This window comes from Diplotaxodon limnothrissa, linkage group LG6 (assembly GCF_057381915.1).
Source record: "Diplotaxodon limnothrissa isolate DT_005_m linkage group LG6, D_limnothrissa_male_GT1.1, whole genome shotgun sequence".
NCBI lineage: Eukaryota > Metazoa > Chordata > Actinopteri > Cichliformes > Cichlidae > Diplotaxodon > Diplotaxodon limnothrissa.
Genome location: NC_140601.1, coordinates 3,164,309 through 3,190,634, shown reverse-complemented (window position 1 = coordinate 3,190,634; position 26,326 = coordinate 3,164,309). Strand labels below are relative to the sequence as shown.

Below are 26,326 nucleotides of genomic sequence, written 5' to 3'. Positions count from 1 at the left end.
TCTCAGCTGTAAAAAGTGCCACTTCTCTGCATTAAATAATCATAAAGCATAAATGCTGTGCTTGCTTTTATGCACGTGCAGTGGGGAGCTCCTTAGAGAAATAAAAATGAAGCCAAGTTATGAAATTGTATGGTACCGCCTCTGAAGGGAAATAAGTGTTAATTTTTTTAAATTAGTATGCCTATACCTTATTTGGAAGTCTTACTTGTGTCTTATTTCAATCCATCTGTTCATGCATGCACAACGTGCACACCACAAAGCAGGATGCACATGCACATTCACAGCAACACTAACATGTAGTTTGCACGGCTCTTCACTCATAGTGAAAGGCCACTGTGAGTGAAGTCACAAGGTTCACAAAGGTAAACTTCAGGGCGACCAACACAAACATCTGCAAAAACAAAACGTGGGCATTTACAAAACAGCTGGTTAATGTTTAAAGCTGTCAAGAGCTCAGAGCCAGCCAAAATGTGCATTGTTTTTGGGTGTTTTGTTTCTGTTCTTTAAAAAAATTTGAATACATTAACACAGTGACTTTCTACCAGTTCACTGGAAAGTTACACAATAGTGATGATACGCATAATAAAATAAAATTTAAAGGGAAACATGAAGGGAAAAATATATAAAGGGAAAACACAAAGAAAACATTGTCTGAAAGGAGTCACTTTCAGTACAACACGCAAGACATATTACAGCTTACAGACAGGACCATTAACCATTATCCTTTTTGATATCCAGTTTGTAGCCTGATAAGAGTAGCTTCCTGCTTTGTGTCTAGCAAAAAATAAGCTCAGGTAATTGGGATATCAGAGTATGTACTATAAGTGCTGCTTTTTGTTGCCATTTTCTTGTGCTATTGAATACTAAAAACAAACTGGATTGCCTCAGGGACATCTGTGTACAGCGTGGACCTGGGGTCTTCCCTGGTGTGATAGACTCTTGTGCTCAGAGCTTGTTCCTTGTTCCATGATTAGTGCCTCTGTTACGTTTTTCAGTCCAGGTTTGTCCAGCCTCTGGAAGGATTTCTGGATGTCAGTCACTTCTTCTAACTGACAGTGATATATACAGTGCAGGGGCCTGTCCTTACATAATGATCATTCTGCTTGCTCCACTTTTTTGGGGGTTTCTGCTGCCAGAGGTATTCACTATGCATGTGGTAAGTTGTAGCCATCTTCCAGTTGTAGTGATAGATGTTTGCTGTTTCATCCTGGACAGCAGTTCTGACACTCACTAGTCCTTTATCAGAATCAGAAAGACTTTATTTATCCCCAAGGAGCAATTAAGATACAACAGACCAGCATAATGTTGAAGATAAGGACAGGCAATGAGATAATAAATACACAGAATATACAGAAGAATACAAATATACTGACTGGATGGCGAAAAACAACGAAAAGAGCATTAAAGTTAGAAAAAGAACGCAAAACTGCTCAGCTGACTGGCCGGTCGACCGCGCTAGCAGCGGCTAGTCCTCTGTCTCCTTTCATCTGCTTAGTGTGTGGTCTCATGGTAATGGATTTGGGGTAAAACCCTCCAAGTAACTTCCTTGTCTTGATCTCAGTGGCTTCCATCTCCTCCTTTGGCCAGCTTAGTATCCCAGCAGGGTACCTGATCACAGGCTGGGGGTAGGTGTTGCCTGGATCTTGTTCTTCCCATTCAGCTGACTCCTCAGGACTTGCCTTACTTTCTGCAGGTATTTAGTGGTTGGGCCTTCGTAGCAGCCTCTTCATACTTTTCCATTTGCTTGTTGAAATCCGAGGTACTTGTAGCTGTTCTCGATGTCTGCAATTTTGCCTTCTGGTATTCTCTCAGGTATCCCTGGACCCACTGAGGCCAATTACCGAGATGATGTCAAGTAGCCTCTAAATGGTCTACTAGAAGATGTGAATGCAGCATTACGGACAATCCGTAACTTGACCACCACTGGAAAAGATCCTGTGGGACTTGCATATACAGAGAAGCTAATTGGTGATGGCTAACCAACCGGGCATGGTAGTGATGGACAAGTACAGGAAGACAGCAATAATGATAGATGTAGCTATAACGAATGATAGCAATACCAGAAAAAAGGAAGATGAGAAGCTGGAGAAATGCCAAGGGCTGAGAAAGCTGCTCAAGAAGATGTGGTGAAGGCAACAGTGGTCCCATCGGCATTCAGGGCACTTGGAGCAGCGACCTCCCCAAGCTGGGCGAGTCGCTCCAGCAGATCCCAGGAACAACGTTTGAGATTTCGGTCCAGAACAACACAGTCCTAGGAACACCAAAAAGACTGCACAAGACCCTTAAGGTCCCAGGCCTCTGGTGGAGGCTCTGATCTTGAAGGATAAAGACTGGCCACAATGCAAGAGGGTATTTGTTTTCTTATTTATACAGCTATTACTATTTTTATGATTATTATTAATATTTAAAAATTTGCATTTGTGGCATGCAGAATTTCTATCCTGCACCATTGCATGTTGCAGCAGCCTCAACACCCATACTTCCTATGGCTTTGTAATCTTGCAGAAGGAACCTAAAAAAGTAAAACCAAAGCTTAAAAAAATGACTACATGAAAAAAAAAAAATTTACTAACAGGAGCTAAACAACAGGGACACTGCAAGGTCAAAATTCTGTGGTATGTTGTATTAATACGTAAGTCTTTGTGTGAGGTATCTGGAGGTTTGGCTTCTCCTTCCTGGTAGGCAAAAGGTGCAGCTGCTGCAACATGCACTGGTCTTTGTTCACCGTCACAACAGGAGCAGAAAAAGTCACCGATTGCCAGCCTCGATGCTCCACGAATATATGTTTTATGCAGAACATTTAGAATAAGTCTGTCATGTAGACTTCTGATAGTGCTTAATGAGCAGTTGGACAAAACTGTATTTTTGTAATTAGTACTACAGTGGTTTGTATACCACAGTGAAATAAATGTAGTTAAATATTTGTATATTTTATACTCTTTCACATATTTTAAACTTTTGAACAATGGAATTCTAATGGGCATTACATTTTATTACATTATATTGATGAAAGAGAATATTTTAAAAAATGACAATTTCAAGTTTCCTTTCAGTTTCCTTTCATCATGCTTATAGTAATTGCATGATAAGTGTTGTGTAAGGCTTTCAAAAAAACATGAGAGAGCCTAAAAAGACGTGAAGGAAGGTGAACTGATGTTCTGGCAAGGGACAAATGCGAACTGACACAATAAATACACATACAGGTGATTAGGAGAGTGGGAGGACACAGCTGGAACCAATTAGACACAACGAGACAGGAATACAGGAAGACAGGAAGCACAATAAACACATAAACAGAGACCCGGGGCCTGTTCTTCGTACGTCGCTTACTACATCCAAGATCAAATGACACATCCAAGACCAAACTATCGCGCTAACCGTGAGCTCGCTAATCCGGTTCCCCGAACACACCTGCTGTTGACGATTAGTACAGCTGGATGAAGTAATGTGCGATCACTGGGTGTCGTAAAAGGGGATACGCATCGATAGCAGAAACAGTGATCGGCAACCCTCTGATTGGTCGGTGAAAATGTCGAAGGAGCGCGCCCAGTATTTCACCGCAGCAGAGCAAGAACTCTTGATTGAGGGATTTCAGGAGTACCAGAGTGTAATTAAAACGCAAGGGAACACTGCGAAGGCTGCAAAAGCAAGGAGAGAGGGCTGGCAGAAAGTTGCTGACAAATTAAACGCGTAAGTAATGCAACATATTACATGACACCATACCATATCATATTGTAACATATCAAATCATATCACATGATATCCTTGTACACATTAGAGCCACAACCGGACCCACCAGAACATGGGAACAAGTAAAAGTGAAATACAAGAACATACTACAGAATGGTAATATCCAACACTTATATTGCTGTCAGTCTCTTGAAAAGACACCCTGAAACAATCCCTGTGTTTGTGTATAACAGCAACCAAGAAAAGGGCAGAGCAACAAAAGACAGGTGGTGGTCCTGCACCCCCTCGTCACACCCCAGCAGAGGAGCTGGCCCTAAGGTTGAATGCCACCAGACCCATTGTTGAGGGCATCCCTGGGGGCAGCTCTTCCGTAGACCAGCAGAAGCCGGGGTGCAGTAGCAGCAGCACCTACATAACTGGTGAATGGGCTCATGATTCCATTTGCACAATGTAAAATATGTGGTTGTTGCCTTAATGAAAATGCTATTCGTACTGTGACATTCATTGGCACTGTGGGTTTTCTCTGTGTGTAGTGTTACATGACACTCCATCACTTTTACCTGTTCCCATGGAAGGGGTGACTGGAGCATGCACAGTAAGTTGGGAGATATACATATATCTGTCCCCACCCAATTGTACAGACCAATAGGCTGTACCACATCCCTTTGTAACACCATTGTGTTACCATTGCACAGGACAGTGACGCAACCCTGTCAGATGGCTGTGGTTTGGAGGAAGACCCTGTGAGTACATGCATGCATTGGCCTGAATTGCCATCTACTTGTGTACTGCCATGTGTGTCTGACTGCAGTATGATTTGCAGGCCAAGAGGCCGGCAGAGAGGCCTGCTCATACAGAGGTGGGCAGTGTTGTGACTAATTATACTGCCTATGTGACATGTATTCCCCGTTAAATGTTGTCACTACAATTGACACAGGGTGACATTCGTCTGCTCTACAAGAGAAGTCTCCAGCAAAAAATGGAGTATACTGAGCTGAAGAAACAAAAGCTCCTAGGTGAGATCGAACTACAAGCTCTAATGAGGCATAAACTACAACTGGAAATCGAGTTGCTTCAAAAGGAACTCCAGAGTAAGTAAGAATACACGTTCATACGGAGCACTGTTGCTGACCTTGCGTGACACAGTATATATGCTCTGTTTTTCCAGGCAACTCTGATGACTGGCCTGTGTGTGATGGGACAGACAACGATGCTCAAATAAACGTCAATAGAAAATATGTCATGTCATTTTTTTATTATTCGAAATTGTGTTGCACAATCCTGTCCCGTGCAGCTCTGCCACTAGGTTGGTCCAAGTGCACTGGCTGGAGGTCATCATCAGGCTGCACCTCCACCACGGGGGTCCTCTCTTCTCTGATGGTGGCAATGTTGTGCAGTACGGCACATGCAACAATAATGTCACATGCCCTGTCAGGTGCAACCCTCAGGCGTTTCAGACACTGAAATCGTTCCTTCAGTTGCCCAAAGGTCATTTCAATGCGTGCCCTTGTCCTGGCTAGAGCTGCATTGTAGCGGGTTTGTGGCCCAGGGTTGGGGTCAGGGAACGGTGTCATGAAGTACTGCCTGCATGCATAACCTCTGTCTCCGAGGAGAATCCCATCGTAGGCCCCTGTGTAGTGGGGAAATGCTGTTATGTTAGGCCCGAAAGGAGTATGTAGTATCAAAATAAGCCTCTTTTACTTACCACGCTCAAATGATGTGCATAACCCTGACTCTCTGAAGATCCTTGAGTCATGCACTGATCCGGGCCATTTAGCTTCCACATTTGTGATATGGCACATGGAGTCACACACCATCTGAGGGATTCTATTATATGTGAACACACTCCTCCCATTATATATTGCCATCTGGAATGTTAGTATTACTCACCTGCACATTTATACTGTGGCCCCCCTTTCGATTGACAAAGTCCCCTTCGTTGGGGCCTGGGGGGGCCTTGATCGCAATGTGTGTGCAGTCTATGGTACCAATCACATTCGGGAAGCCTGCGGACGATCGAGCTACAGTTACCGACATAGGTCATGATTGCATCACATTCACTATCCAATTTACTGTACCTGCAATGGCAAAAAAGCCCTGTTTGACGACCTGTGGTCTTAAGTGGCTTGGAAAAACCACAAACACACCCAGGAAATGCTTGAGTGCCAGGTACACTTTGCGAATGGCCCGGCAGACGGCACTTTTGCCAACGTTCTCTGCGTCTCCACAAGCGTACAGAAACGTGCCACTCGCAAAGTAACGCAAGGCAATGCACACAGTTTGTGCAGTTGTTAATGCCCGACTACGGTGAGTGGTACTCTTAACATGGGGATCCAGCAAGTTGGTTAGGTAGATGATACCCTCACGGGAAAATCGGTATCTCTCTATGAGCACACTGTCGCGCTGTGCTAAAGGATCCTGTCTATCCCGCAATATACGTTGGATTCTGAACACTCTCCTTATCACTCTTGCACCTTCCGCAATGGGTGGCTCGCGTACAAACGGACAGGACATGGCTGCGACAAACTTCCCACTTCCACCTTCGCTTTTATAGCCGTGGTCTGTCATCTTGATTACACGACGTAATTTGCTATTCCTACTCTGGAATGTGTGTTGCATCTGGCGTGATCACCTACATGACATAGCGTGATTACTAGTACATTTCCCTTTTTTTAGGGACTGACCTGTATGTATCTGTGTGGAATCAATAAAAGGATCAAGTGCTGCATTATCTTTAGTTACATTGATGTTATTTATTTATGGTGAAACAGTGGCGGAATGTCGCTGTTGCTTTCGTATGATGACGCGGACATACCTGCGTGGCCGCGATCTAATCCTGTTTACATAAAGTAAACCTGCTCCCGAGCAGGTTTACGCTTACGGCTCTGTTGCTATGACAGCAAGTCCCGGATGAGCTTCGGGGAACCGAACGATCCAGGATCACGCGAAATCGTCAACAATCTAATCCAGCTAACTTACTTAGCGAGGTACGAAGAACAGGCCCCCAGACTCAAAACACAAACTTGATGCTGTAAGCAAACAACAACAGGGCCCAGTAATGACAGACAGAGATGGAGAGTGAAGGAAACCAAACACTAAAACAAAGAAAAGACGAGGACAAAGACCAGTGGGGTACGCTAAAGGAAACTAAACTAGTCACCCTACAGTACCCTAGAGATATATAATATAACAGAAAACTCATGAGCACAGGGAAACTAAAGTTTGAAGTAAACCAATAGAGTATAGGAAACATAAATTACTCCTCAAGATCAAAACAATAATGCTTAACAACGTTCAAAAAACACAAAACACTGGGCCATGACATGTGCATCATGTGTCATTGCACTTGCTACTTATTATTAATATTAAATGTTTTTAATGGACATTTTGACATTTTAACACTGTGGCGGAGGTGTTGTCTCTGGCCTGCTGCAGAGGAGGGGTGACACAGTGAGTTCGCGGTGTGCAGAGCACCAAAACAACAGAATTTGCTGCCATAGACAATCAACCTGACAACACTGTGTGTGCATGGGCTCCTTGCTACAAACACATTTCTGTTTATTCACATATAAACACATTTATGTGTGTTTTGACTTTTACTTAGTGCGTCATCAATTCATTCATTCGCAATGTAAATCTCTAATAAAGTGAACAGTACAGCAGTTTTCTCTAATTCTTTTATAGAGTTGTGGGTCCAAATGAAGAAGGGAAAAACCATTCTGAACAGGTGGAGAGCAGTGTGTAACCTAACCAAGCACAGCACCCAAACAGCCCTGGCCAGGGGGGGAAAAAATTAAGACAAAAAACCAAAAAAACCCCGAAGGTATAAAAACAATATCTAAAAAAAAAAAAAAAATCAGCCGTGTGTAAATAATAAGCTGTCGTTCCCAAACGAACAAAGTCCATTAAAAAAACACTAAAATTCTGTTAAATACACACCTGTGTAGGCTTGGACTGGTAACTGCAAGGTGTGAGTTTTATTCCCCAACTTAGGTTATGAGTTTTTTAAGTTAACATGTACCAATTGTCATCAGTTACTATGAATTTATCTAACAAATATAAACATATTTGTCTTTTAGACTTTTAGACAAACTTTTAGCATTAAGCCTTGTGATGTATTTTTCAAAAAGTGGTGGCATATTTTTAACTTTGTGTTTGGTTGTTTCGCAACTGATAGTAAAAGCAAAGCAAATCTGGTGTAGCAAAACGAAAATGAAAATACAACAGAGGATAACAATGGACTGAATCTCAAACCCTTAAAACACAATTTGCTTTCTTTTTATGCCTAATATCAAATATACTTCCTGAATCTACATTTATAGCCATAAATGACAGAAATTGCCATTGCTTTAAAGCGCTTTGAGTGCTCAGAAGAGTAGAAAAGCGCTATATAAGAACCAGTCCATTTACCATCCATTACTTTAACATAGTGCAGTCTTAAATTTGTCATACATCCAGTGGATACACTTGTATAAAAATGCTGAAAACTGAATTTCATAATGTCACTGACATTCAATACCATCAAATGAGGAACGACTGATTCACAATAGCAGAGAAAATAACACTTATAGAACCTAATTTTCAATCAATTAAGTGTTACTGGGTAGCCCTGAATCTACTAAGTCACTGGTGATTGAACCCTTAACATGATTCACATACAAATTAATTTAATTTACATGTGCTAATAACAAAGCACACTTCTGACACTGCTAAAAAAAGTAAAGGTCCACTGAAGTGAATGGAGTTGATGCAACTGTTCTAGTCAATGGTTCCGCTTATAGTGACACTTCTGGAGTCAATCAGCATTAAGAATAAAACAGACAAGAGAACAGGTCAATAAGAATGAAAAAAGGACAATAAGATGATGGATGTGCTGGCACACTGAAGGTACGTAGCACCTACGTAGAGCCAGGGAACTCGGCCGAAAGTCAACAGCAGGGAGCAGAAAGTGATGGACAAATTTGCCTTTAAGAACTACTCATTAGACTTTTAACTTGATAAATACCCAACATGGAAACCTGAACTCCTATGTGTTAAATATGGCCCAAGGAATCAGTGGCACTTGCCAACAACAGATTATAAGCCAACACAGTTAATGCAGCCTTCCATTTGTGGAAGAGGGGAGCAGTCTGGCTTTGTGACACTGTTGATCTTTGTAAAGTGTGTACAAAAACAATCAGACCCATAACACTTAGTGGCCACTAAGCAGTGTGAACTTTTTGTACTAGAACTACATTCTGCAATACCATGCAGCAATATATAGTTACTTGTTTCTGCATGTGTAACAAACAATCCTTTGCTCTTCCTATGCACTGTGTACAGATTTTGTTTTCTAACTTGCAGGCCCAGTGATGTTTGAAGGAGAAAGCACTGACATAATCTAGTGCATTCTGTGGTTTTTCATTCCAAAGCCATTTTCCCCTCAATAGTTCAAAAGGCCCAGTTTAAGAGTGAACATGAGTGCAGCTGGATTAAAGTCACCACCTCTCATGCCACAAACAGAAGATGAACACCCTCAACCCAGTCTGCATCAAACTTAAGGTAGTGTCCTCAGATCATGCTTTTGACAGTTTGATAAAACCTCTTTGAGTACAACTTGGCTTTTGGGGTGGAATACACTGGAATAACAGTGAAATGTGTCGAGCTGTTTAATCACTTGCACATAACTGGGCTATGACGTCTGGATATGTTCTCGCAGACCAAAGACTGAGGACCTTTTCATCACAGATTTTACCACCACAGGAAGAGTAAGATTTCCCATAGGAATTGCCTCAGGAAACCTAGTTAACGTACACATCACAATTAATAAAAAATTGTGACGAGCTTTTCTGCGGGGCTTTATTGGACCAACACAATGCAATAAAGCATGATCAGATGGCACACCGACAGCCGGAATGGGATATATTGGATAAGATCGAATTGTCTGATTTGGTTTACCTGATTTTTCGTAAAAATTACATTACAATACAGTATCACTTTACATTGTTCTTTTAACCAGATCAGTAACATTGGTGAGGAATGTGGTGAAAAAGAATGTGGCTTACTCAGATATACACACACCTTCTGTGCAACTTCTTCCTCAGGCACAAGATCAAACAGAAGGGAGTGAGGGAGGTAGGGAAGCAAAAAAAAGAAAAAAAGAATCACAACTCTTCTCAGATCTGAGATACTCTCATAACAAATGCACATCATTAACACTTTTGTTCTACCCAACGAGCACTTTGATGGATGGAGGACCAAAATAATTGCATCCTTTAACTCTATAAAGATAAACTTCAATAATAAAATAAAGTCCACACATCTAGCAGCCAACCCAATGTTTTAGCCACACAATCAAACAGGACAAAATATTTATCCTTATCCTCATCACACAATGGTGATATTAGATAAATGGATAAACCCAGTGACTGTAGTATAATCCCCCAAATTCCAAAATTTATATTGCTGGTGTTGGTCTGCATAGTGTTATGTAAAGAAGACTCAACATTTATCCATTGAGAGCCCATAGTGCTTGCAGTTGTGTTCGGTTTCCAACTTTGACTGACTGGGGTCTTTCTGACAGGAAGTCCAACAGCCAGTTAGAAAAGGAAGATCGCAGTCCTCTTATGACAGAGTAATGGCTAACCAATCAGACATAGTAGGGGTGGACAAGCAGAAGAAGTCTGCTGTAGTGATAGATGTAGCTATGCTGAATGATAGCAATATCAGTAAATTGGAACACAAGAGACCTGAGAAGTACCAAGGGCTGCGAGAAGACTCAAGACATCACCCTCCACATCAAAAAGATGTGGAGGGTGTTGAGGTTAAGGATCGAGGTTAAGGATCAAAAAGCTCTTCAGAGGGTGATACGTACGGCAGAATGCTGCTGCAGGACTGCTCTCCCCTCCTTCAGGACATCTACACCAGGAGATGCTGGACTAGAGCAGCTCAGATATTAAAGAACCCGTCATATCCCGGCAACAATCTGTTGGAACTTCTGCAATCAGGCAGAATCAGATTTTCTATTTTATTTAGTATTAATACATTTAATGTACACAATTCACTTACTCTTCACCATCTACACTGCAGACTTCTCCCACAATTCCACCCAGTGCTTCCTGCAGAAGTTCTCTGATGACTCTGCAATAGTCGGCCTCATCACTGATGGGGACGACAAGGAGTACAGAGGACTGACTCAAGACTTTGTGGACTGGTGCCAGCTGAACTACCTCCAGATCAACGCCAGTAAAACCAAGGAGCTGGTGGTAGACTTCCGCAGGCACAAGCATTCTCCACTGCAACCACTGAACATCCAAGGTATGGACATTGAGGCTGTGGACAGCTACAGGTACCTTGGTGTTCATCTGAACAACAGACTGGACTGGACTCATAACTCAGACGCCCTCTACAGGAAAGGGCAGAGCAGGCTGTACCTGCTGCGGAGACTCAGGTCGTTTGGGGTGGAGGGCCCACTCCTGAAGACCTTCTATGACTCTGTGGTGGCTTCTGCTATCTTTTATGGTGTGGTCTGCTGGGGCGGCAGCATCTCTGCTGGGGACAGGAAGAGACTGAACAGGGTGATCCGAAGGGCCAGCTCTGTTCTAGGATGCCCTCTGGACCCAGTGGAGGTGGTGAGTGACAGGAGAATGGCGGCTAAGCTGTCATCCCTGTTGGACAACGTCTCCCACCCCATGCAGCAGACTGTGACAGCACTGAGCAGCTCCTTCAGTGGGAGACTGCGGCACCCACGGTGTGGGACGGAGAGATTTCGCAGGTCTTTCCTCCCCACTGCTGTCAGACTCCACAACAAAGACTTTAACTGAACAAACACACACATCCACACATGTGCAATAACACTAAGTGCAATAATCTTTTCTGGCATCGTTGTATTTTTACTCAGTTGTATATAGCATTCGTATTCTATTTTTATCTTATTGTATATTTTTATTCTATTTTATTCTACTGTATATAGTATATTATTTTATTCTATTCTGTACAGCTGTGTACTGTATTTATTCTTATTGTATTCTAATTTTTGCGTCATAACTTTTGCACTGTCCACTTCCTGCTGTGACAAAACAAATTTCCCACGTGTGGGACTAATAAAGGTTATCTTATCTTATCTTACTTGCTGCATATAATGCTGCATATAATGCTACTTACTGCATATAATGTTCTCTCCCATTTTGCACAGTCGAGGAGCATGTCAGGATACATTTCACTGTGTGTTGTACTCATATAACTATGCATGTGACAAATAAAGAATCTTGAATCTTGAAGGAGAGGAAAAAAGAGGGTGAGAGAGCATGTCCTGGAGGTGCTCCAGGGCTTCCTCCTAGTGGGACATGCCCGGAGCACCTCACTCAGGAGGCATCTTAATCAGATGCCTCCTGAGTGAGATATCAAAAAGCCTCAACTGTGTCCTTTCGATGTGGAGGAGCAGCGGCTCTACTCTGAGTCCCTCCTGGATGGCTGAACTTCTCACCCTATCCTATCTCTAAGGAAGAGCACTCTTTGGAAAAAGCTTATTTCCGTTTCTTGTATCTGTCTCCCACTCCCTTCTCCCATCACTTGTGAATAAGATCCTGAGATATTTAAACTCCTCCACTTGGAGCAGGAACTCGTCTCTGACCCGGAGTGGGCAGTCCACCCTTTTCTGGCTGAGGACCATAGCCTCAGATTTGGAGATGGTGATTCTCATTCTCACCGCTTCACACTCAACTGCGAACGATTCCAGTGCAAGCTGCAGGCCATCACCCAATGAAGCCAACAGAACCACATCGTCTGCGAAAAGCAAAGATAAGATTCTGAGACCACCCAGGTGACAGTCTGCCACTTGGCTACACCTAGACATTCAGTTCATAAAAATTATGAACAGAATTGGTGACAAAGGGCACTCCTGGTGGAGTCCATCACCCACCGGGAATGAGTCTGAATTATTGCATGCTATGTGGACCAAGCTCTTGCAACGGTTGTGTTAGGATTGAATGGCCCGTAGCAATGGGCCAGAAACCCCATACTCATGAAGCACCTCCCACAGGACACCGCGAGGGCCAAAGAGCCAAATGCCTTCCCCAAGTCCACAAAGTACCTCCAGACTGGTTGGCCTAAGTCCCATACAGGTATCAAGTATTGTTGAGAGGATAAAAAGCTGGTCTACTGTTCCACAACCAGGACGAAAACTGCATTGTTCCTCCTATAACCATGGTTCGACTAATGGATGGACTCTCCTTTCCAGCATGTTGGCATAGACTTTCCTACGGAGGCTGAGGGGTGTGATCCCCTTATAGTTGGAACACACCTTCCTGTCCCCAGGTATGTCACAGCCCTACAATATCCAGAGCCTTCAGGAACTCAGGTTGGACCTCATCCACCTCACCCCCAGAGATAGGCGAGTCGTCCCTTTTGTCCCCAGACTCTGCTTCCTCCAAGGAAGATGTGCCATTGGGATTAAGGAGGTCCTCGAAGTATTCCTACCATCGCCTGACAATGTTCTCATTCGAAGTCAGTAGTGCCCCACTTGCCCTATACACACTGCAGGTAGAGCACTGCATTCCCCTCCTGAGTCGCCTGACAGTTTTCCAGAATCTCTTTGAGGCAGTTAATCATATTATTGTGCTGTAGTATGTCAGGCTTGTTCCAAATGGGTATACATTTGAATGGAATTAATGAAGACTCTCATTTTTAGAAACGCTCACCATGCTATCAGAGTGGAGCCGATATTGATGCTGTTAAAGCATACATTTCATTTCATGTTTGATCTAATGAATGCTAGGTCCAAAATCTCTATATTATCAGAATCAGAATCAGAATCGTGTTTATTGGCCAAGTATATGTGCAGACACATACAGGGAATTTGGTTCCGGTAGATGGTGGGCTCTCAAGCACAGCAATGTAAATCACACACACACACACACACACACACACACACACACACACACACACACACACACACACGTCTCTATATATATACATTACACATGCATACACATACATACACAAAGCTGTGTAAATCAACTATAAATAACGAATCTAAACTTATATACATAAAATACAGAAATGAATGAGGTGGAATGAATACTACAAAATGTACATAAGGTGCAGCTGCAGTCTGGCAGTGGGAGCAGTGTGACAGGTCAACTGTTAAGAAGGGAGATGGCGAGGGGAAAGAAACTGTTCCTGTGTCGGGTGGTCCTGGTCTGCAGGCTTCTGTACCGTCTGCCAGAGGGCAGCAGATCAAAAAGTCTGTGTGCAGGGTGTGAGGGGTCTGTGATGATTTTATCTGCCCGTTTCCTGGTTCTTGAGAGGTACAGATCCTGGATGGAGGGCAGGGGGGCGCCAATGATCCTTTGTGCTGCCCGTACAGTCCGCTACAGTCTGCTCCTGTCCTGTTTAGTGGCTGCACCATACCAGACTGTGATGGAGGAGCACAGGACAGACTCAATGACCGCAGTGTAGAACTGGATCAGCAGCTCCTGTGGAAGACTGTACTTCCCCAGTTATCTCAGGAAGTACATTCTCTGCTGGGTCTTTTTGAGGATGGCGTTGATGTTGGTCTCCCACTTCAGGTCCTGGGAGATGGTTGTACCCAGGAACTTGAAGGTCTTCACAGTTGACACAGGGCTGTCTGATATGGTGAGGGGGAGCAGAGTTGAGGGATGTCTCCTGAAGTCCACTGTCATCTCTACAGTTTTAAGAGTGTTCAGCTCCAGATTGTGCTGACTGCACCAGAGTACCAGCCGCTCAACTTCCTGCCGGTATGTAGACTCATCACCATCTTGAATGAGGCCAATGACAGTGGTGTCATCTGCAAACTTTAGGAGTTTGACAGCCGAGTTCTTGGAGGTGCAGTCGTTAGTGTAGAGGGAGAACAGTAGTGGTGAGAGGACACATCCTTGAGGGGCACCAATACTGAGGGACCGAGTTTCAGAGGTGATCTCCCCCAGCCTCACTTGTTGCTTTCTGTCTGTCAGGAAGCTGGTGATCCACTGACAGGTAGCTGGTGACACGCTGAGCTGGGAGAGTTTGGAGGAAAGAAGTTCAGGCACAATGGTGTTAAAAGCCGAACTAAAGTCCACAAACAGGACCCTGGCATAAGTTCCCGGTGTTGCAGGATGTAATGCAGCCCCATGTTCACTGCATCATCCACCGACCTGTTTGCCCGGTAGGCAAACTGCAGAGGGTCCAGCTGGTGGCCTGTAATGTCTTTCAGATGGGTTAACACCAGTCGTTCGAAGGATTTCATGACCACAGACGTCAAGGCGACAGGTCTGTAGTCATTCAGTCCTGTGATGGTGGGTTTCTTGGGAACAGGGATGATGGTGGAGCATTTGAAGCAGGAGGGAACTTCACGCAGCTCCAGGGATCTGTTGAAGATGCGAGTAAAGATGGGAGCCAGCTCTTCAGCACAGATTTTGAGGCAGGAGGGTGAGACACCGTCTGGTCCGGGGGCTTTCCTGGGCTTCTGTTTCTGGAATAGCCGGCCCACATCCTGAGTGTGATTCTTATTACATAGTACCTGTTCTGCCTCCAGCCAGGGCTCCTCTAGGTTATGTTTAACCATTCTGAGATGAATTGTAGCCTGTTGGCTAAGAAGTAGTGTTGAAAGTTAGGCAGATATAGTCCTAAATTATCCTTGGCCCTTTGTAGCATTTTCAAACTAATACGCTGGGTTTATCTTTCCAAAGGAATTTAGAAATAGACGATTCCAGAGAGCTAAACCGGTCCGATGATGGTTTACTCAGGATCATTGGGACCAAATAATTGATTCTTGGCAAGAGCATTATTTTTATGTGACCCTTCCCATCAATGATATGGGTACAGATTTCCATCTAGCCAGATCGTCTTCTACTTTCTTTAAAAGTGGAATGTGGTTTAGTTTAGTTAATACCTCAGTTTAGTTAGTTAATTAATGCCTAAATATTTAATATTTCCAGATTGTAGTGGGGCAGAAGAAGAATTATGGAAGGAGCAATTAATCAGAAGAACTGCAGATTTTAACCAGTTTATTGAATAATCATTGACTGAGTAGGTCAGTGAATGGCTTGACTACGGAGGAGAAATTTTTACAAAAGTTTCTGTAGTAGCCCACCATCCCTAGAAACCTACGCAACTCACGCCTGGTGGTAGGTTTGGGAAACTCTCTAATCACTGCCACTTTGGCATCAATGGGCCGGACCTGTCCACGTCCCACCTCCCTGCCTAAGTACGTCACTGTAGCTTTGGCAAACTCACCTAGCTATGTTGAGAGTTAGAGTAGCTTGAGCTAAATGGTAAAATACCTGGCGTAGAGTTTCCACATGATCTTGCCATGTTTCAGTATAAATTACTAGATCATCTAGCTAGGCACTGCAGTTGGACAGGCCACGGAGGACTTTATTTACCAGCCTCTGGAAGGTGGCAGGAGCGTTACACATGCCGAATGCCATGACTGTGTATTGTAGAAAATCATCAGGTGTAACAAAGGCAGAGATGTTAGACGCACGTTCAGTTAAAGGGACCTGCCAGTAACCTTTAAGAAGATCTAATTTAGTGACATACTGAGCAGTCCCATTACTGTCCACACAATCCTCAATTCTTGGGAGAGGATGTGAGTCAGCCACAGTCACAGAGTTCACCTTCCGGAAGTCTGTAATGAACCGGGGCGAGCCATCTGGCTTAGACTCCACTATACAGGGTGAGCTCCAGGGGCTTTGACTGGGCTTTGCTAAGCCATGTTGTAGCAAATAGTCAGCCTCCTGTCTCATGAGCAAGTGTTTATGGGGGCTGGCTCGATAAGGATGCTGCTTAATAAATTTAGCTCCCTGGACATCAATATCATGCTCTAACACTGTAGTGCAAGTTGGCACACCCACGAATAAACAGGTGCATTCATTAATCAAGACAGTTATGTCTTCTTGCTGCTCTAAAGACAGATGCTCGAGCAAACTCGGCAACGCTTTCAGCATTTCTGAGTTAGACAGACGTGGTCTAGAACAGGTGGGATAACTTAGCTTTAACCCATCAACCTCGTCCACCCTTCCTTCCTCTAGGTGGCTTGAGGCTACAATAGGAGCACAGAACCCAGCAGGCTCTGGTGTTGACCGAGGATGGTATAATTTCAACATGTTTATGTGGCAGACGCATGTTTTGCGTCTGCGGTCGAGATGCAAATTACATAATCGGTCTCCCCTCTCTTTTCACAGACTTTAAAGGGGCCGCTATACCTAGCAGACAATGCTGAGTCCGGAACAGGCAAGAGCACAAGAACCTGGTCACCTACCTGAAAGGTTCTTTTAACAGAAGCCTTGTCATAATGGCGTTTCATCTTTCCCTGTGAAACGGCAAGGTGCTGTTTAGCCAGAGCGTTGGCTTTGTTCAAACGCTCACGGAAGTGCTTTACATACCTGCTTACATTTACTTTGGACACTCCGTGTGGGCTCAAAAATGCCTCTTTCAGAGCTTTGAGGGGTCTGCGTGGCCTATGGCCAAATACCAGCTCAGAAGGACTAAAACCAAGTGACTCTTGACAGCCCGTTCTCACTCCTGAGGCGTAACATGTCGACGTTTTGTCACGTCCCGCGGTGTTCCTGAGGAACGCGAAAGGAGACCTTCGGCGTTCTTATGGTACGCGGCGGGTTATGGCTGGAATCCAGTGCAATGACGCTCCCACGGTAATAGACGTTCCAGCCCTGTATTCCAGCCCTAAACCTAACCTTATCCCTAGCCCTAACCATAACCATATTCCTGATCTTAACCAGGACTATAATGATGTTAAATAGCGTGTTTCTTTTTGAAGAAAAAGAGCGAACATGTGTAGATGGAGTCCAGACGGTTCTCATATTTCCTCTTTTTTCTGAGGTCGTCATTTAGGAACGTGGTGGGTAGCCGAAAACGTAATATGTTGACGATTTGTCACCTAGCGTAAAATGTTACGCTTTGGGAGTGAGAACGTGTTGCTCTTGAACAGCGTCACAGGCAGCAAATAACACAAATGGAACTCCCTCATCCCAGCTCTTTTCAGGCTTTAGGCAGTATTTGCGTAGCATTGGTCTGATGCCACCGCTCTAATGCACCTTGCGATTCAGGATGATAAGCAGAGGACACGATATGTTTGACACCTAGAGTGCTAGCCACTTGTTTGAATAACCTAGACTGAAAGTTTGAGCCCTGGTCAGTCTGTATGACCTTTGGCAGGCCAAACACTGAAAAGAATGTTGTCAACGCCTTAACAACTGATTTTGCTGTAACCTTATGTAATGGGACAGCCTCGGGGAAACGGATAGCTGCACACATGATCGTGAGAAGGTATTGCTTTCCTGATTTTGTTCTAGGTAGTGGACCCACACAATCTACTATGACATGGTCAAATGGCTGATCCACTACAGGAATGGGACACAACGGAGCTGGGGGTATGACCTGATTAGGTTTACCTGCAATCTGACATACATGGCAACTGTGGCAAAATTTAGAAACATCACGCTTCACACCAGGCCAAAAGAAATGCTTTAATAGTATCTGGTATGTTTTTGTGATGCCCAAGTGTCCTGACCACTGGCTTTCATGGGCAAGAGCCAGGATTTCCTGCCGGTACACAGAGGGCACAACAATCTGCTTGACTTTACTCCATGGAGAGACCACTGACGCAATAGAACATCATGTTCTACAGAATAGGCTTGTTGCTCTTTCTTGACTTGCTCAGCACCGTACGTTTGAAACAGCTCTGCAGTGTTTCATCAGCTAATTGAGCTGCTGACAGCTGGTCTCTAGTCAAGGGCAGCGAAGAGACCTTAGGAAATGGATCAGGCTCCTCAGGTTTCACTGAGTCTGGGAGTGACAGAACATTGTTTCTTTTAATGGGTACATCATTCTCCTCGGAAAATGAGGACATCAACACAGAATCAGAGAGGGCAACATCAATATCTTTACAAGCTTGTGCTCGAGTAATCGCACAGGCCGGATACAGCCCAGGGTGCATGGAAACATCAGAGGTTTTCTGATTCAGGGGGTTGTCTAAAACCTCCAGACGAGGGAGCACTAACCCTCCTGCAATATCATTGCCCAACAACATGGCCACACCCTCTATTGGCAAGGCCGGGCAAACGGCAACAGGGAAAAATCCTGTAACAAGTTTTGATTTTATAAAAACTCTGTGAACAGGTCTGGGAGAGTAACCCATTTCTATCCCCCGTAGAACAGAATTAAAACCACATTTAATTTCAGCAGAAAAAGGTAAAAAAAAAAAATAAATTGTGTCAGATGTTTATGTCTGTGAAGGTTCTCAGTCATCCAGGTCATCGTAGTCAAAGGAGCTTGCAAAGAAAAGCGTCTGGACTTCTTTGAGTTACTTGAAGATGTTTCACCTCATCCGAGAAGCTTCTTCAGTTCTAAGGTCAAATGGTGGAGAGTCCCAGATATAAACCTAGTGGGAGTAACCCCCCACAGGGGGACAAAAGGACCCCCTGATGATCCTCTAATCACACAAGCCAAGGTGTGAAACTGGGTGTGGGTCCCAATCAGCCAGAGTTTTGGGTGAGTTAACATCAACATTGCAAGTGACCAATCAGAATGTTGTGACGTCATACTTTTGCGACTTCGGGAAAAACCGGCGTAAAACAAAAAACTGTACTTAACGTCAATACGTTAACAAGCTAACTGCGCTAACGCACTAGTTCCCACCAATTGAGCATTGCGTGGCACATCCGACATACTGTTTTACTTTTGTCCATGACGCGCTTACCAACAGGGTCATGCTTCACATGAAAACAAGATAGTTCCAAACGCCAGATCTGAATGAGGGTGGGGGAGGTTCAATTTCGGGTAGCATTGAGGCAGTTGCCATGTTGCAACGAGCTTAGCTTCTGTCTTGCTAGCTTGCACTGCGCTCAGTGGATCTGCACTCGACAGTGCAGCCTAGGCGGAGTAGTCGAATGCAGATCCACTGAGTGCTCAACACAGAAAGCATCGTCAGAAGAAAAGTTAATAAAATAAATAAATGTCTGTGAAGGTTCTTAGTCATCCAGGTCATCGTAGTCAAAGGAGCTTGCAAAGAAAGGAACTTAAAAAATGAATAAATAATTTTGTATTGTTCAATACATATGCGTACCAAACCGAAAGCACTGTATCGAACGGTTCAATATCGATACGAGTATTGTTGCACCCCTAGTATGTACCTCTGCATACGTGACTTCCTGGGGGTCATGAAAGTCCATCTCCCTTCCAGAGCAAAGTTATTCAATACAAATGTTGAGACCCCCACCCAGGTATCCCTTGGGGAATTTCCACTCAACATTAACTTTTTGTCTTACTTTCACAGTTCAAGTGGCGGAGGGTCTCCTAAAAATCTACTCCTAAGTTTATGACACACTCAGTGTCTCTACAATAATTCTACATCCTATCTAACACATTTCTAAACTCTCAAATAAGCTAAACATTTCTTCAACTGCTTTCTTCCATTTCCACAATATCACTAATGTTATAAACATTCTGTCAAAGTAACTCTGAAAAACTAATTCATGCATTTACTTCTAGGCTGGACTACTGTAATTTATTATTATTAGGATGTCCTAAAAACTCCTTCAAAAGCCTTCAGTTAATCTAAAATGCTGCAGCAAGAGAACTGACAGGGACTAGAAAAAGAGGGCATATTTCTCCTGAATTTCTCCTCCAGAATTGAATTTAAAGTCTTGCCCCCTATGAAAGCCCGCTTCCGCCACTAAAAAACCAAAAAACAAAACATGTATCTATAACTCGAATTTTCGAGTTATTTTCTTGAAATTTCAACTCATTAACTCGAAATTTGGAGAAACATAACTCGAAATTTAGAGAAAGGCAACTCGAAATTTTGAATTACTTTTCTCAAAATTTAGAGTTAATAACTCGAAATTTCGAGTTAGCTCTGCCAATCAGTAATCTACATAAATGAGGTCACTTTCTTGTTACCCGGAAGCATATGGCGCAGAGTAACGGGCACTCAAAACCGGATCGCAAAAAATTGGCTCTTTCGCAAGTACGTTGGCTGATAGTAACGGCATGTGATTCAGCTTAATAACATGAGGAATTCACCATTTTTGAAGCCACGCTGAAAATACTCAGCAATCTGTGCATTCATGACTGGATGTAATACTGGTAGCTTAGCTGTAGCATTTGTAGCTCAGGGCTTTAGCTTCCGGGTAACAAGGAAATGACATCATTCACGTAGATTACTGATTGGCAGTGCTAACTTGAAATTTCGAGTTACTTTTCTCAAAATTTTGAGTTTATAAGTCGGAATTTCGAGTTAGTAAGTGGAAATTTCGAGAAAATAAGTCAAAACTTTGAGTTTTCCTTTTTTTTTGTGGCGTAAATGGGCTTTCATATGCTCCTCACATACAAGGTCTTGAATAATTTGGCCCTATCTTATCTTACTGTATCACCCCATTAGAGCACTTCGTTTTCAGATTTGGGCTTACTTGTGGTTCCTAGAGTACTTAAAAGTAGAATGGGAGGCAGATCCTTCAGCTTTCAGGCCAGTCTTCTGTGGAACCAGCTCCCAGGTTGACACCTTCTCCATTTTTAAGAATAGGCTTAAATCTTTCCCTTTTGATAAAGTATATTGATAGATTTGTAGCTTAAACCTATTCGCTGGAACGTTCAAGACAATTCAACTACACAGCAAAAAGCATTGAACAAGATGTGACCCTGTGAAGACTCCCCAAAGCTGGTGCCAGGAGTCTAACAGTCCATCTAAACAAAAGGCTCTTATACTTAACCAGATATAGAGTACACTGTAAACCCCAACAGTCCACCTGACTTATAAAGTTTGTGGATACAACAATTAAAATGCGTCACAAAGTTGAAACAACTTAAAACTTTTCTGTTCTCTTAACGATTCAAACAGTTATAATTGTACATGGCTTAGAAGTTAAGAGTAAATACTGCTTTTTTAATTATGATTTTTGAGTAAATGTTTTTTTTTTCGAGCTCCGCATTTGTACGTCATGACATCATGACGTTTTCTCTCTAACCTGAACGACGTTGACAGAAAATTCTGTTCAATATGGCTGCCCTTCTCGAGCGACCGGAGAGCACATTTGGAGAAACTTGTAAGTAAAACGGAACCTTCGTTATGTTTATTTTTTCCGTAAAAAAGCAAGTATATTAATATGTTGCAGCCATTAACTTGTTTTTGAATGCGCCGTTGTGTTAAACAGCACAGACCCAGGTAGTGAATTGTTGTTCGCTGTTGTTCGCGCTCTTTTTCAAACCGATGATATCGTCAGTTTTACAGTTTTAACCGATTAAAACAGTTTTAATAAGAATTGCACATAAAGAAAGTGTCTTAGTGATATTTTAACGACCCATTGCCAACGCAAGAAAGTTGGCGTTTTTACAACAGCAGCCTCATTGTTCGGCCGGGTTTTTTTCTTCTTCTCATTAGCATCATTCAAAAGTGACTTAGCTAGCAGTGGCAACTTCTATCTTAAGCAGCAGCCTGTAAAAGAAGTAGTTTGTAAGTAGAAGTTCTGTGTAATATTACAAGTATCTCACTGATGTATTATGTACTATTGCATAACAATGTGTCTTTGCAAAGATTTATCCCGCAGTTTGGCTTGGTTTTTTAAAATAACTGCAGTGTAAATTCATATGTATTCTGTGCTTTTGGTTTTTTTTTCTTTTTTTTTTTTCCAACTTAACAGAATTTATACATGGTGAGACAATGTTGATTATATGGTAAAAACTTAAAACTAAAAGAGGGTTACTGTTTACCATGACTAAATGGAATGATGGCCTGTGACTTTGTAACATCTGAAATTCTTACCTATGTTTTGGACTGTTGGATGATCGGCCATAGAATTCAAGACTGCACTCAAAGTAAACAGCAGTAATTGTAAGGTTTTTTTTTACCATGCTAAGTGTTTATTTTGTCATGAAATGTACAGTGTACTTTTGAAATTTTTGAAAGCTGTAATGATGGCTGAGTATATAATTATCACTGACCATAATAAGGTTAATGGTATGATGTACAGTGTTTTTATATATGAGACGATTCATTTTTTAAAAATCATCTCCATTCCTTGTTTTATTCATAGGATGATGGCAGTATCCCAAAAGTTCCTGCTGAGAGTTCACCTCACCACAGATGTTGTTGTGAAGGTTTCTCTAACTAAGTGGCCTGAGTCGGTGGAAGAACTAATCACCATACTCCGTGAGAAGCTCAACCCAAGGCTGGACTTTGAGTTTACCTTACAATACGAAGACCCCGACTTTGATGGGCAACTTACCTGCCTACTGGATATTCAAGAGTTGCTGGAGAAGGGCACACTAAAAGTAGTGAGATCTGAAAGTGATGTCAGTTCTTGTGCAAGTTCTGATACAGATATCCTTCCTCATGTGCCTTTAGCTCAGCGTCTGAAGTGTTGGCCTGACACTTTCCCAGTACCTACCTTTTCTTACGAAGTTGAACATCTCCTTGAGGAGGGAAATAGAGCCTTTGAGATGTCTGGAAAACATCTGAAGTTGACTCGAGCCCAAAAGCACAACATCTTGGAGACCATGGCTTCAGTGATGCACACCTTCAAAGCCTATCCGAGTGATGGAGATGTCGGTTTGGCAGCAGAAGCTCTTGTTACCACTCATCCATGTCTTAAAGAGCCTGGAAGTAGGAATGGAAGTTATGGTTGGAAGACCAGTTTAAAATTCAAGATGGGAAATTATCGCACCAAGCTAGCCAGATCTGGATGTGTGGAGGTGTCTGTCAACGCTGGCAGGAGGAGTGTTAACAACCCTGAAGGAGAGCATCCCCACTCAAACATAAAAAGAGCCAGAAGAGCTGAGGTGAACTACCTCCCAAACTTTCCAAGAGGAGAAGATCAGGTCAGTTTGGAGGATATGAGAGTCCAGATAAAAAATGAGGTTGAGAAGACTGAGCCCAACAAAGTAATGATTGAAAAACTGATGCAGACTACCTTTGCACTTCGTCGCCATGAAATTGTTCAAGACAACCCAATGGTAAAGAACTTCTTAGAGAAATGGCCTGCTCTGCGATTTGACTCTCAGGTATCTGTGCTTTGATTTTTTTTTTCTTCTTCAGTTTAACATGAAACAATGCAAGTTCAGCAGATCTCTTCAGATTCAGATAATAAATAAATAACACATAAATAAATAATAGATAACAAACAAAAATATATTTCAGCTTTGTGATACACTTGTGCTTGTGGTTCGGGTCCAATTTAAAGAAAAAAAAATTCATAGGACATCTATAAAGCAAGGTTAGACAGAAGTTGGGCAATTCCTCTTTAATGATAAGATGTAAATTTGGTCAGTAATTTGGCTTGATGTTGGATGTTTTTGTCCTGTTTTATTTTAGATTTGTGCGGAGTTCCACCGAGTCACAAACATTAACCTGCGGAACCAGTTCTACGCTGAACTTGACAGACACACACCACGACTTATGGCTCTATACAGACAGAAGGCTGCACGGACTGGCAAGATATCAGAGGCTCTGCGAACCATCCTGAATCATTATGATCTTCAGGTGAATATTGATAATGATAAAATTAACACAAATTAAAAGTTTCACTGATAAAAACTCAATTTTTCCTTGCTTTGAACATCTGTGTTTTATACAGATTACAGCTCTGATCTGGTATGTTACTTTAAAATACTGTGTAGGATTTTTGTCAAATGAGTAAGATACAGACTCTTTGTCATAAGAGACAGAAAGGTTGTGTCTTAGAAGAAATGTCTCCAAAATTATGTAGAGTCACATGTCATGCAGTTTCATAAACATGTATTCTCCCCAAAAGAATGACACCTGAAAACTTTGTGTTCAATGAACTTTTATTTTCCCTTTTTAGGAGGCGCCTGATATCAACGTGAAACGCACTGCAGTGCTTCGTGCCCTTCCTGTATACCTGCGGGAGGAGGACCCAGAATTCTTTAAGACATGTAATGTAAGTGTATTTTTGCATCACTTAAATTCTGCCAGTGAGATAAAACACCATGGATTTTTTTAAATACAATTTAATACCCTAGCAGCTACCAAATTGTACAAGCAAAATACCCTCTCTTTAGAAAACCCTCACACACACACACAGGGTCAGGAGCAGGGCACAGGCGTATCACAGCACTTCGGCTACGCTGCAGGTGGCCCCAAAAACAAGGCTGAAGTCAAGATTTAGTTTCTTTTTGAGATAAAGTCATAAAATAAAAAATGACTTCTTTTTTTTTTTTTTTAGAAAAATAACAAACATACTAATTATGTAATGCAAGAAGCTAACGCGTTAATGTACATTTTTCAAAAAAGTAGAGTACCCTAACCCGTTACAAAGTAACCCACTACACTGCTGAATTTTTTGCTAGATTACAGGTCTTGCTTGTCACATTCTCTCAAACCAACCTTACTTATTGATACTGTGTCTATTCCAGGCGGACACATTGGATGAGTCGACCCTCATTGACACTCCAGTTGCCCTTCTCACAGTGGTTACCGACGGCGCTTCCCAGACCAGTCCAGTCCATTTTACTTCCTCAAGCATGGCCATTGTGGTGGAAGGCGACTTGGTGATGCGTGATATTCCCAGATTTGCAGATGCATTTGCCTTATTGTTTGGCTTGATCTATGCTCTGCATTTAGACTACCCCAGGAAGCTCGTTCACACATTTACCTTTGTCCAAAAAATCTTCATGGGGCTTGTTGACGGCAAACCTCTGAAACCCTGCCTACATGCTCTTAAAAATGATTTGTTGCTGAGAGAGTAGTTCTGGAAGGAATATAAGGCAATGTTTGTTAGGACATGCACTCTGTTACTGAGCACTTCGTTTTAAGCACTTTATTTAAAGCACTTTAAGTTTACTACAGACTTTGGGTGGATTTAACTCCATCAGTTTACCTAACTTTGCTCTGGTTATTTGGAAGATGATCATCTTTATTTGTACCCATTTTATAAAATTGTTTTTCATTTCTTTTTCAAACAAAAGTGATTAGTATTTGACTTTTTATTTTGAATTTATGTATTTTGAGAAAGATGCAATTAGGACTGATGTTGTCCTTTGTGATTTTATAAAAAGATACATGTTCTACATTGAATTTATAATGCTCACTTTATGGTGCCAATGTCCATGTTAGTGGTTTTATAAAAACACTAAGTGATGTTTTTACATTTCCATAAAAAATGTTAAATAAACAAAATGTAAAGTAAATGAATTTCTCTAATTTTTTTTACTAGTCTACACTCAAACATTTAATAATAAATATCTTTTAATTAATAATCATATAATTTGCGTTTAGTTTGTAATATAATTGCATTGTGTTGGATCAAAATAGTAAACTACAAAAAACACAAATATTAAAATTAAAGTATATAGTTTTTAAGTAAAGCTCAATTAATAAAATAAAAATATAATTTAAAATTTTTAAGTTAACAATAAATACAAATTTTGAGTACCCCATACTTAGAAAAGATGAGTTTGTGTACTTAAAACTTTTGAGGTAATCAGTTTCCACAAATGTTTTAAGTTCAGTCAACTGATTCGGGTTTACAGTGTAGGTGTCCTCCTATACCATAAATCAGTAAGAGCAGATATAACCTCTCTCCTGACCTTAAGTTGTGTGTGCATGCCAGAACACCCTGGAATGCACACAAAGTCTTTGCAGACTATTAAGGATCAAACCTGTACCAACATGACATTGATTATA

General features: G+C 42.3%; 1 protein-coding gene across 1 annotated transcript; it reads left to right on the top strand.

The window, feature by feature from the left end:
* The first annotated feature begins 23,166 nt into the window (after positions 1–23,166).
* On the top strand, positions 23,167–25,389 carry LOC146629898 (uncharacterized). Its single transcript, XM_085355450.1, has 4 exons — positions 23,167–23,685; positions 23,996–24,163; positions 24,486–24,581; positions 25,057–25,389. Exons 1-4 carry the CDS (start codon positions 23,182–23,184, stop codon positions 25,387–25,389), a joined length of 1,101 nt encoding a protein of 366 aa, XP_085211576.1. The 5' UTR covers positions 23,167–23,181.
* Positions 25,390–26,326: the final 937 nt, after the last annotated feature.